This window comes from Panthera pardus, unplaced genomic scaffold, assembly GCF_024362965.1.
Source record: "Panthera pardus isolate Hobbes unplaced genomic scaffold, ASM2436296v1 HiC_scaffold_20, whole genome shotgun sequence".
NCBI lineage: Eukaryota > Metazoa > Chordata > Mammalia > Carnivora > Felidae > Panthera > Panthera pardus.
Window position 1 is genome coordinate 50256326 of NW_026526766.1, and position 13545 is coordinate 50269870.

The 13545-nt window shown below is 43.4% G+C and overlaps 1 protein-coding gene across 4 annotated transcripts in view; it reads right to left on the minus strand.

The window, feature by feature from the left end:
• The window catches only part of MOB3B (MOB kinase activator 3B), a 231580-nt gene that overhangs the window by 14415 nt on the left and 203620 nt on the right, over window positions 1-13545 (minus strand). The window contains exons 1-2 of one of the 4 annotated variants that reach the window (XM_053908030.1): window positions 8659-10769; window positions 3599-3826 (exon numbers count right to left, since the gene is read on the minus strand). The exons of 1 other annotated variant lie outside the window; for it this stretch is intronic. In XM_053908030.1, the coding sequence (XP_053764005.1) occupies window positions 3599-3614 (16 nt within the window). In that variant the 5' untranslated portion in view covers window positions 3615-3826; window positions 8659-10769. Of the gene's footprint in view, window positions 1-1301; window positions 1382-3598; window positions 3982-8658; window positions 10770-13545 lie in introns of those variants that run through there. 2 more of the 4 variants (XM_019424215.2, XM_053908028.1) reach the window with 2 other exon arrangements.

A 13545-nucleotide genomic window follows, 5' to 3' on the forward strand; every position in this document is an offset into this window, starting at 1 on the left:
AATCAACCATGAGATTATGACCTGAGCTGACGTCAACAGTCTGATGCTTAACTGGCTGAGCCACCCAGGTGCCCCCTAATCTTTGACAGACTCTATTAAACACCAGTAAGTTCCATAAAGCACAAGTCAGTTGTTGCCATCCATGAACATAACCACCAAAACCTTCCTTAAAACATTAATTTGAATACTTAAATCTGAATAGTAAATTCACCCACTGCATAAAAGAAAGTATTTGTTGATGTTAAACACTTGGATTTAAAATTAGATCTTTCATTCATGGCATAATAGAAGATGCAAGGAAAGATTGCATGCAATGTGGACATGCTTAAATTGTTTAATTAGGTTGCTATTTTAAAACTTCCAGTTAACCTATGTCATAAGGACATTGCTAATTAACAGCTATCCAATGATCCAGAGAAACAGAGTGGGTGTATTAGAACAGAAGGGCCAGAACATTGAGGTTACTAAGAAAAGAGTGGAAGAAGAGATTTACAGTGGGGTCTGGGAGTTTAACATTTCAAAGCTGGAACAGGGCAGTGTGGTAATGAGGTCCAAGGGCATGGTTTCAGATTGCTAAATTAGATTAGAGGGGAAGAGCATTGGCATTGGGATGTCACATAAACTGAGAGACCAAGCTGTTGCATGCACTGCCCATGTGGCCAAGGAAGTTCCCTACAAGAGGAACAAGAGGAAGTGGGAAATGGGTGCCAATGGGTGAATTAGGGCAGGTTTGGAGGATGACAAAAGGTGATGATGGTGGATGGGTGGTAAATGGAGGGCTAAATGGTGTAAACCCTGAAGGACAGATGGTATTTGAGAGCAGGAGTCAAGGTCTTGAAGCAGCTAGAAGGCCAACCCCACCTCAAGGCACTGATATATGCTGGCATACAGAAGATATATCAGAAGGGCTTCTAGAAGGCTGCAGTGAAGAGCCAGACCTCAGAGCTTGTGCTCAAACTAGATCTAGATGTTGAATTTATAATTTAACATTATAAATTATAGTAAACTCATTCCCATAAACTCAACATCTAGAAGACATCCAACTTAGTGAATATTCATAACTTTTTTGGGTCATTTGCCCTATTGTTTGTAATTTGGGTTGTTTCCAGTTTTCCTTATTATAAACAACGAAGTAATAAGCATAGTTATGACTAAAATTTTTTCAGCATTTATGATTATTTCCTTTAGAAATTCCTAAAAGTGGAATTTCTACCTTAAAGCATATGAACATTTTCCAGGTTCTTGATGCTCATTATTCCATAGTCATTTTGGATTTTCTCTGCCCTAGCCCTACAACCAACCATTTCTCCAAGAATTCCAGGCTCCAACAGCCCATGCCAGGACATCCTCTCCCACCATGGATTCCCTCCTGACTCTGATTCGGTTCCCACTCCTCTTACTCCATCCAATGCCCTCTTCACCTTGCTTGAGCTCTGGGCCATTGTGACTCCCTCCACCCCACCCTGGCACAGATGCCTACTGTGTTTGACCTAAGGCTTTAAGGATGGGTATTTTCAGGAAGACGAAGAGGGAAGTAACAATGTAGTCACCTTGAGATTTAGTGGGTTCAGAAATATTCTGTATTGCTGAACACTATCCTCTCTTACTTTCTTCTCAGTGATCACCTTCATCCAAATCCTGTTCTAATTCCTTTTGCCCCTAGCTCATATCTTCTCATTCAACTTGGAGTGATTATCCATGTTCACATCTTCTAAAGGGGAATCCACACAGTCAAAAGACCAAAGATACTAACTAGTCTTTTAATGAAAACTAGAGGCCTCTAGATATAGATTGAAGTTAAATGATTTGTGCCCTCCAAGTGGGAATGTGCAGTGGGTGTGTTCGAATGTAACTGGGAACCTGGGCAGTGACCAAGGCTGACTGAACAAGTCATTATAACATTTACACTGATTTTATGTGATCTTTGGCCCATCTTATCCCAGAAAGGATTTTAGGAAGTGTATAAGAGGCATAGGATATAACTGGAGAGCATAAGTAAAATATGGGGGTGAGGGTTGGGAAGAGAAAAGCAACAACAGGGACCCAGTTAAGCAGGAAACAGCTTAAAATGCAACTGTAATGTCCCATGATCATGTTCAAGGTTGGCATACAATTGCTATTCTTCATAGCAAGCAATACAAAAAAACAATCTTTTCGTTACATGACCCACGGTGTTGAGAGAAACAAGGAACTACTTCTCAGAGGACGGACATCTATTCTGGGTGTTGGAATCGGACAGGCTTATTTTCTGTGTGATCTACTTCCCTATTCAGCTGCATGCATGCTCCATGCTGCCTCCTTCATGGGGCCATAGCTACGGAGATGCTCTTTCAGCCCCTCAAATGTGCCAAGCCTGTTCTTGCCCAAGGGTCTTTCTCCATGCTGCCCTCTTTGCCTGGAGGTCTCTTTCCCTTCTACCTGCGTGGCTAACTCCAGACAAACTTGATGGTATAAGCCTAAATGTGCTTCCCCCAGGGAAGCCTTTTCAGACCCAAGACCACGTCAGGTTTTCCTGTTCTTACGGTACCTTGAGCCTAGTCTGTTCTTACAGTGCCTTGAGCCTATCCTTAGAGAACTTGTCACAATCCTAAAGAAACCTTTGCCTGTGTATTTGCTTCCTGAAAGTCTTTCTTTGCTAGAGTATAAGCTCTGTGAGACTCTGTGTATCTCATTTACTGCTGGATCCCCAGACCCTAGCACATAGGAGGTGCAAAAATAAATGTTGCAAAAAATATTTGTGAGAGGCTCCTTAATGAATTTTATAGGTACAATGTCTTGTAACAACCCATTTTACAAGCTGAAGGTCTAAGTAGTTTGGGGACTAAGTTGGGAATGTTGGCAAAAGGCCATCTGCATGAAAACTCGTGGGGAATGTGCTACAGGCCTAGTAGGATTGTGCTGTCCTGTTCCTGTTCCACTAATGGAACAAAGAGAGCCTGGCAGTGGCCACTTGCACGTGACTCTTACAGACCTGCCCACTCTGGTCCCTAGGGTTGTTCTTTCATGCAGCGAGGGCATCAGGCAGGTGAGGTGAGGCAACACAAGCCACAGGTGCAAAGTTTATTATTTGTACTGACATCACCCTATGCGACAGGTCTCAGAACCTAAGAAGCCCTGAAGACATCACCTCTTCAGTACATAAGTGAGACTCTTTCCCTTATGGTCTGATCTTTTATTTGCTACCCAGCTCCCTCCCAGCCTCCTCCCTGACACTCTTGCTCTGCACTGACTCACCGTTTACTTTGAATGCATGTGCTTTTCCATATGAGGATATCATATTAATGAGAAGCGTTTCCTTTATCAGGGCAACTAAGGGAGACCCTTGCTCAGTTCAGCCTCTACTGAGACATCAGACTCCTGCTTGGCTCTTGACTCACCTCACTTGTGTAGATGCAAGTAGATTAATACTCTGTAGCTTTCTGTTCTATTCGCCCATGCCCTGATGACAAATATTCCTGCCTCTGACGTAATCCACTTTGTAAATGCCTACTAACTAAAATGAACGCATTCTGTTCTTCAGCGTCAGAAGTGCCCCTCCAGATTAATTCTGCAAAGTAGTTGCGCCAGCGACACCCAGGAAAGCCTGGTGGGTCCTTACCTTGTCCTGGTTCCATTCCCGCTGCTCTGAATGGGCATCTAGCTCCTCACAAGCTGCTCTACTCCTTCCCAGGTGCCCGAAAGGGCCGCCGCAGGAGAGGGGCGTGGTGATTAAGAGTCCTGGCTTTGAGTTGAGTCTGATGATCTGAGTTTACATCTCCACTCTCTGACTAACTATTGGTTTGACCTTGAGCAAGTTGCTTAATCTCTTCGAGACCAGTTTTCTCATCTATAAAATGGGGGAAATTATGGTAACTACCTCGTGGAGTCGATATGGTAATTCAGTGAGGTAACACATGTAAATCAGTTGGCACAGCGCCTGGCACACAGTAAACACACCATAGTTATAATGTCTTAATAGAAGTCTGTAAAGCAAGAGGTGCCTTTATTTATTTTTAAATGTTTATTTTTTCTTAATTTGGAGAGAGAGACAGAGAGAGACACAGAGAGAGGTAGCACAAGCAAGGGAGGGGAAGAGAGAGGGAGAGAGAGACACAGAATCCAAACATAGCAGGCTCCAGGCTCTGACCTGTCAGCACAGAACACGACGCGGGGCTTGAACTCAAGAACCATGAGATCGTGACCTGAGCTGAAGTCGGACGCTTAACCAACTGAGCAAGCCAGGTGCCCCAGGTTGTGCCTTTTGTAAAAACGAACAGGCCACAAAGAGTGGATGCATCATACAGTATATGCTACAAAATTTCCTTAAAGTCCTCTTCATCCAAAATCTTTCCCACACCCCTTTTATTATCTCCTAAAATAACTCTCTTCTTTGTCATTCCACTAGCTCCTCTTTAGTTTTCTTCCCCTTCCACCTTTGCTTCCTCTCCTCAATTTGTATCTATTTATTTGTTTTGCCAGTAGTTCCATGTTGTTTCTCATTTAAAATAGTTTACTCCCCTCTCCAACTCGAAGATTAGTTTAAAAAAATCAACCTTTTGGGGGCACCTGGGTGGCTCAGTTGCTTAAGCATTTGACTTTTTTTTTAATGTTTATTTATTTTTTGAGAGAGAGACAGACAGAGTGTGAGTGGGGGAGGGGCAGAGAGAGAGAGAGGGACACACAGAATCCAAAGCAGGCTCCAGGCTCTGAGTTGTCAGTACGGAGCCCAGCGTGGAGCTCGAATCCACAAGCTGTGAGATCAGGACCTGAGCCGAAGTCAGAGGCTTAACTGACTGAGCCATGCAGATACCCCTGCGTTTGACTCTTGATTTCGGCTCAGGTCATGGCCTCATGGTTTCTGAGTTAGAGCCCCGCATTGGGCTCTGCACTGACAGCATGGAGCCTGCTTGGGATCCCCCCCCAGCTCTCTCTCTCTCTCTCTCTCTCTGCTTCTGCCCCTCCCCTGCTCTCCTGTCTCTCTCAAAGTAAATAAATACACTTAAAATTTTTTTTAATCAATATTTTGTCTGAGTTCTTTTATGATTTCATATTTCTTTACTTTTAAATTTATGATCTAAAGCACAGACTGGTAAATATTCAGTAAGGACAAAATTATAAATATTTCAGTGTTTTTAAAAAAATTTTTTTTAATGTTTATTTATTTTTGACAGAGAGAGAGAGACAGAGCATGAGCAGGGGAGGGGCAGAGATAGAGGGAGACACAGAATCCGAAGCAGGCTCCAGGCTCTGAGCTGTCAGCACAGAGCCCGATGCGGGGCTCGAACTCACGGAATGCGAGATCATGACCTGAGCCGAAGTTGGAGGCTCAACCGACTGAGCCATCCAGGCACCCCTTCAAATATTTCAGTGCTTTTATTAAGACTTGTACTTGCTATTTAGTGCAATAAGGCAACAAAATGTAATAGAAAATAGAAGAATTGGAGAAGAAGAATCAAAACTGTCATTTACAGATGACATGATGGTCTACACAGAAAATTCAAGAGTCTTCTAAGTATCAGAACGAATATGAAAATGTAGCTCAGACTTTAGGGACTCACAACTTCTACTCCTGTCTTCTACAATACTAGCTGTGGAGCTCCGAGTGGCTGTGTAAGGGCCCCTTATTGGAGACACCCCATGGAGAGGGGCCTTGACTACATGGAGAAGGAGAGGGGCCCAGCTGAGCACAGTCTGAGCATCTCTGTTAAAGCACCAGGCGTGTGAGTGACACCATCTTGGCTTCAGCCTCAAGCCCAGCCACCAGCTGAACCTCGCCAAGTGACCTCTGACATGTGGAGCAGAAAGATTGCCCAGGCGAGCTCCACCTGAATTCATGACCAACAAAATCATGAGATATGATAAAATGGGTGTTCTTTCAAGCCACTACATTTTGGCATGTTTAATTATGCAGCAACGGATAGCATAAAATAAAATTGGAATCTTAAATTCAAACACCACTCTCTGGCACAACTTTCTCTCCTGGTAGCTCTCTAATTCGGATACTCCCACCACCTTGTTTTCCACCTCATGAGAGTCTCTCATTTCCTGTCCTCTCTAGTCCATCCCCATCCAGCAGCCCCCTCCTCTCTTTACTGCTTCTATATTCCAGCTTAGATTCTGTGAAAAGTATTCTGATTAAGGATGCGAGCAAATAATCATTCCTTTAAATATGTTTAGACAGAAACCCAGACTCAGACTATGGCTAGCACACAAACTATCTTTACTCTTGTCTGCCTTCCCCCCGAAACCACCTACTGGGGGAGAAGGGAAGGATCCTTCACCAAAAAAGTGGACCTGATGGTTCTAGTTCTCGGTGTTCTAGGCTGGCTTGGGCTAATGACAGAGAAGGAAGAGAAGGGAGGGTGGGCAAGCCTCAACAGTCTTAAGGGTCTCAAGAAAAGAGAAAAGGGTCTCATGGTGGGGGGGGGGGTGTCTCAACGGTTCTGTCTTCCAGTTACAGTGGAGGCTGTGGCAGCAGCGGGGAGGCGGTGTGGGCTTGTTCCCTGTGCTGTCCTAAAGAGTCTGCCTGCCCTCCAGGTGAAATTCTCTTACAGGCGGTCGGGCAAGCAGGATCATTTTGAGAGTGACCAGTATGGAAGGGCTGCACTGGCCAAGCACAGCAAGTGCCTCTGGGCATTCAGGACTCCCCAGGCAAAAGCATCGGCACCACCACCAGACAAACAACACAGCATATAACGATTTCAAACAACTGCATTACAACCAGGTTGTGTCGGCTAGCGTTCTACAGAAGGAACACTTTAAGTACTTAGCGGAATTAGCAGACTGGTTCTTATGCTTAGATCTACTTTTTTTATTCTTTTGGTGTTAAAATGTCCTTTATTCTTTGAAATAAGGGTGATGATAGATGGTACCATCCATAAATCACCCCTAACCTGTGACAGGCCTGCTTTGGGCCCTGCTGAGGAGAGGAGATGAGCCCATTCTGGTGGGAGTGGGCTATCTCTGAAGGACACTGTGGGGGGAAAGGGATTCAGGTCTGGGATTCAGAAAGAGTAGTCTGGCTTCAGTTTGTGAAAAGTGGATGGCGAGAGAAGATCGTGGAGACAGAGAAAGCCCTACCCTCACTTTTGCAGAGTAATGGGCACAGGGAAGGACAGCCTGAAGAAACACAAAGGCCAAAGAAAATGGAAACGCAGGAAGAGGAGCCTCTTTGGCTTTGAGGCTGATTTTCTTTCTTTCTTTTTTTAAAGTTTTTAATTTATTATTTAGTTTTGAGAAAGGCAGAGAGAGTGCAAGCAGAGGAGGGGCAGAGAGAGACAGAGACGCTCAAGCAGGCTCTGCACTGGAGCAGAGACGGACGTAGGGCTCAAACTCATGAAACTGTTGAGATCCTGACCTGAACCAAAATCAAGAGTTGGACGCTTAACCAACTGAGCCACCTAGGTGCCCCGAGGCTCATTTTCTAAGAAGAGCTTGAGCACATCTTTTTCTAAATTGGGGGAACGTACTTGCTATTTTGTTTTTCCCCATAATGTCATTAAAATAAGGAGTCTGCCCTTCAGAACAATCTTTCTAAGACTGGTAGAGAAAAGGGTACAATTTATTTTGTTTTCCTAAACAAAAGCTTTCTTCTTCTGCTGTTAGCCAGACTAGTCTGTTTTGGCAAGCCTTCCACTGGTAATAGCTGCTTTCTCCATTCTCTATTCATGTATCAGTTGTATTTGAACTCCAGTCATTATCAGGTGTCTTGTTTGTATCCTTAGAGTAGTAACCCCTCCCCCAAATCTGGCCCTAATGCACACCACATCTTAGTAGCTGGTTGACATGACTAGTATAAGAATAAATGCTAGGGGCGCCTGGGCAGCTCAGTTGGTTAAGCGTCCAACTTCAGCTCAGGTCATGATCTCACAGTCCATGAGTTCAAGCCCAGCATCAAGCTCTGTGCTGACAGCTCAGAGCCTGGAGAGAGCTTCAGATTCTGTGTCTCCCTCTCTCTCTACCCCTCCCCTGCTCATGCTCTGTCTCTCTCACTTTCAAAAATGAATACATGTTAAAAATTTTTTTTTTAAAGAATAAATGCTAAGGATTTGTACGTAAGTGGGAAAAAGTATTATTCTCAAAGGGCTTCTAAACTTAGGGATGAGAAAAAACAAAGACAGATGCACCTTGCCAAAGCAAGGGAGTTGAGGCTTTCATACTCCTGCCCCTACGAAATCCACATCATGACAGCATCTGTGAGTACCTACAAGTACAGGTAGTTTGCTTCCCTACTATGGCTGAGTATTTAGCCGTGGTACATAGCCATCTACTGAATCAGATGGAACTTCCCTATGTGTTTTCCAGTCTTGTGTGTTCCTGTTGCCAAACTTGAAGAGAAAATATTTCCTTTCCTTTCCTTTCCTTGGTATCTACTAGTCTTTCCTGGAAGGCTACGTCTGGTGAGGAACAAAACTGTCTTGTGGGCCAATTGGAAGGTGTGAGCTCCTCTGAATCAAAGGGCTTTCCTGTACCCCCGACTGGTCTTGTCAAGCTGGTGGAGACCGACCTTCCCTAGTGAGTCCTTCTTCCCCAGGTGGGACCCTGGTTAACAACACCAGCATGGGGACAACAAACCCACGTGTTTCTCTCCATTGACCCATCAAGTTGAGGATCTTAACCTTCAGTGGCATTTTCAGCAGACTTGTACTTTCTATACTGTGAAAGAAGCATCCGTCTCACCTTGTGTAACTTCCTTGTCATGGCTTCCCAAGGTTCCTTTGGGCTTTTCAGAGGCCGCTGATTTTGTGATCCTTGAGGTGAAAGAAGCTTTGTCACCAGGATAGCAAGTAAGCAATCTAAAAGGAAGAATAACTGGATACTTGGGTGGCTCAGTCAGTTGAGTGTCCGACTTTTGATTTCAGCTCAGGGTCATGGGATTGAGCCCCATGTTGGGCTCTGTGCTGAGTGTGGAGCCTGCTTAAGATTCTCTCTCTCTTTCTCTCTCTCTGCCCCTCCCCCACTTGCATGCATGCTCTCTCTCTAAAATAATAAACATTAAAAGAAAATAAAAACTTTTAAAAGGAGGAATAACTTTTTAATAAATAAATGTGTGTACCAAATAAAATAACATAGTGATTATCAGCAGGAGCTCTGGAGACAGACTGCCTGAGTTCAAATCCCAGCTCCACCATTAACCAGCTGCATGACCTTGAATAAGAGAGTTACTCCTCAACCTCAGTTTCTTCATCTGTAAAATGGGAATAATAACAATGGTACCTCCCTTACAGGATTAATTCAGATATTTCAACTAAAACTCTTGGCACGGTGCCCAGCACTGAATGAGAGCAAGGACCGCCCCTGTGCGAGCTCATTATGCTCCCCTGCATGCAGCCGGCCCTCCGTCTCACATCTGGAACAGTTGTTGTCACCAATAGTTCCCTGGATGAACGGTTGTGAGAATGGGGTGGAGAATATACATCAAGTACCAAGCACTGTGAGTGGCACAAAGTAGATTTTCAGTAAATCAATTCCTAATCCTTCTTTCCCCAAAAATGCCTTCCTGATTCCCCTGAAAGCACTCAGCACTTGCTCTGCTCCCAGTTCTTTCCAACACAGCGCCTCGGGAATCTGGGAGCAGCAGAGGAGGTTCACATAAAAACCGTCTCATTTATTCTCCTTCTTCTTTGCCCTAGTGTTTTCCTTTTCACGTTTCTCCAGAAGTCTCCTTGCAGTCACTTAGAAGAGATAATGCACATTCCAATGAAATGGCATGAGCCCACAGCATCACAGTCTTTTTTCTGAATGCAAACAGGTGACATGGTGATTACTGGCTTATGGCTCTTAGGGACTTTCTGGACATGCAATTTCTTACCTCTTTTACTTCAAACCCATTAACTTATAGGTTTGTGCTAAATTCACAGTCCAGATAATGCTCTGCCAGTCTGTAATAACAAAACTATACCTTATGTTATCTGCACAACCTCAGGAATCTCATCCTAAGGCTGGAAATGTGCTAAAAATTGTTCCTGGGAATGTGAAACAAGGCTCACCTTTTGAATGACTTTTCTTTAACTTCCATAGTTCAACAGTTACTGCATCTAATGATTTACTATTTAAAAACAAAACTCCAGGGGCACCTGGGTGGGTCAGTCTGCTGAGCCTCCGACTTCAGCTTGGGTCATGATCTCACATTTCATAAGTTCGAGCCCCTCATTGGGCTCTGTGCTGACAGCTCAGAGCCTGGAGCCTGCTTCAGATTCTGTGTCTCCCCCCCTTCTCTGCCCTTTCCCTGCTCCTTCTCTCCCTCTCTTTTTCTCTCGCTCTTGCTCTCAAAAATAAATAAAACATTAAAAAAATAAAAACAAAACCCAAAAAACTCCTTCCTTGCCTGCTCCTCTCTTGACAAATGCTGCCTCCCTCTATGTTTTGTAGTGGAATCATTTCGTGGCCAATATCCATGAAGCCCTAGGAATGGGCTTCATTTCATCACAGCATCTTTATTTCATCCAGCCTTGAAACATAGGCTGGGATTATGTCCTGACATATTTAAGATCTCTCGGTGGAACCAGGAACTAGAGAACACATTAAGGTCTGCATAACTCCTGGTGACCTCAAAGGAAGCTGCACATGGAATGAACGCTGCTTTTCAAATGTAATGTGATTCCTGTTCATTTCTAAATCAGCCCACAGAATACAGGCATTAATCAATCTCACAGCCACATAGTGCTCTCCCCTCTTGGTTGCATATTTCTAATTGTTGACATAACCACATATTTTACATTGTGGCGCAGAATTAATGCCAGTTAATGTCTTTAGCAGAGAAGGAAAATCATCAAAAATTAATGGCGATGGTTCTGCAAACTTTTTAAATTTGTTTATTTTTTAATTTGATTTCAAATGTCTTAATAAAAGATTTTTTTTAATTCTGCAAACTTCTTATTTTTATTTTTTAAATTTTATAATGTCTTTATTTATTTTTGAGACAGACAGAGACAGAGCATGAGCAGGGGAGGGGCAGAGAGAGAGGGAGACACAGAATCCGAAGCAGGCTCCAGGCTCTGAGCTGTCAGCATAGAGCCCGACACGGGGCTTGAACCACGAACTGTGAGATCATGACCTGAGCCAAAGTCGGACGCTTAACTGACTGAGCCACCCAGGCACCCCAAGTTCTGTAAACTTCTTATGGTCAAAGCTAAGATCTCCAGCTTTGGGTGTTTCTAAATTCTTTTTTAAAATTATTTTATTTTATTTTATTTTATTTTATTTTATTTTATTTTATTTTTGAGAGATAGAGTGAGACAGAGTGTGAGTGGAAGAGGGGCAGAGAGAGAGGGAGACACAGAATCCAAAGCAGGCTCCAGGTTCTGAGCTGTCAGCACAGAGCCTGACACAGGGCTGGAACCCACAACTGTATGAGATCATGACCTGCTTCAAAGTTAGATGCTTAACCAACTGAGCCACCCAGGCGTCCCTGGGTGTTTCTAAATTCTTAAAAGTCTGCTTGTTTTCCTCTAAGAATGAATGAAATGCATGCTTTTTTTTTTTTTTTTTTTTTTCATTTCACAGCAAGTAGCAAGACCTAGAAATTTCTTAGGTACTTTTTAATCCGTCACAGGAACACTCTGCTCCCACTGTGAGTGATTCCTCCTGGACTTCTGGATTGTTTTCCTGTCTTTGGCCACCCAGAGACCCCATCCTGGCCTCTGGTCTTACCCTCACAACACTCAGCACTTTGTGGACTAGCCATTCTGACCTTCTTGGTGACCCCCTGTTAGATCCATTGTCCTGCCTCATCCCTAACTCAGGATCCACTCTGTATCTGTGAATGCTGCACATCTTGTGAATGGAAATACTTTATGATCTCGGTTAGACTGGTCACAGAAGCACTAAGGCAATCACACTGACAAATGACCAGGAAAGAAAGTGAAAGCTAAATTGCTCCACCACATGGAGCCTGTGTCCACAGAGAAGACAATCTGAAGAAGAGCTCAGTGTCCAGTGGGTGAAGGTGTCTCCTGAGGTTAAGGGTGCGGGCTCTGAAGCACACCTGAGGGGCATTCATCCTAGCTCCATCACATTGCTTGTAACCTTGGGCAAATTACTTAGGTGACCTTTACTATAGAGATAAATGTAGGTAGCCAACCTCACAGGGTTGTCACGGGCATTAAATGAGGTTATCCATGCAAAATGCTCGCGTGTTTTTAGTCTATAGTATGCCTACTTCTGGTGTATCATCAAATTAATATTATTATATATATTTTTTATTTATGTTTGATAGAATACTTTAATTAGACACTATCTGCCATGTAAATCCATCCATCCATTCATTCATTCATTCATTCGATCGTTCATTCATTCATGAACCAAAGGCTTATTCAGCATCTAATGTGTGTCAGACACTCTTCTAGGTGCTAGGGAAATATCAATAAACAAAACAGAGATCCTTGATGTTGTGAAATTTATATTCCAGTGGGGTGGGGGGATGGACAATAAACCTAATAAATAAATATTATGTAATATTTATATAATGCAAATGCTATAGGAGAAGGAAAATTTGAGCAGAGAAAGGGCCTCATGAGTCCTGGGGATTAGGTATGATCAGCAGAGGCCTCAATGAGAAGGTGATGCTCAGCAAAAACTTGGAGGAGAAGGATTTGACCATAAGGCTTTGTGGGGGAAGAACATCCAGGCAGGGAACAGCCAGGACACGTGTCGCGAGTGTGAGTGTGCCCAGCATGTGTGAGGCCAGCAAGGAGGCCCGGGGTGCTGGCGTGGAGGGAGAAAGGGGGAGCTGAAGATTTTGAGCTGAGGGCACAGGGGAGCATTGAAGGGTTTTGAGCAGAGAAGGGGCTATGTTCTCATCCACAGACAGGGCAGGGGTGGGTAGCATACTTCCTCAAATCACAGTTTATGAATTTTCTAAATGCTGCTGCCTCTTGTGGCTATCAGTCGGCATGCAGTTTGTAGCAACATCAAACACATCATTGTAGAGACATATGCACAGTAGTGGAGCACAGTTATTTGTAACACTTTTTCTAAGTGAATAAACGCAGGATTGTTGATACCTTTTCCCCTCTATGTTCTACATATTTCTTGAAAATGCTTAGACTCTTACCCTTTGCTGATCTGATAATATATGAGGTCATGTCTCAATTGTATGATATGATTTCCTCTGGAGCAGATATTCCCCTTAATCTAGTGTGCACTAATAGTTACAAACTCAATCAAAGTTTATTTAGTTTGAACTGCATTTCCTCATTTAGTTTTTAATTTATTAAGTACTGGCAATTTGTGCTTGGTTTCTGTGTTCATGAAAACTCAGATGATGAAAGCTGCATTAAAACAATGAGAAGTTTCTGTTAACACATGGAGTTCTGATGAAATCTACCTCACAATGAAAGAGAAAAATGGGATAAAATATAGAGTTGTGATAAATGACACTACCATTGTTTTCAAGGACACTTCTTTATCATTATGGTCAAAGTAGCAATGAAGTTTGCTTGGGAGCACAGTTGAAGTTTAAGAATGTACAATCATTGAAAGGTTGGATAGATTCAGTGATTGGCTTACAGTCCACGGGAGTATCAATTTTTGCTGTTGTTGGGTGGAGGGACTGAAGGCATCTCA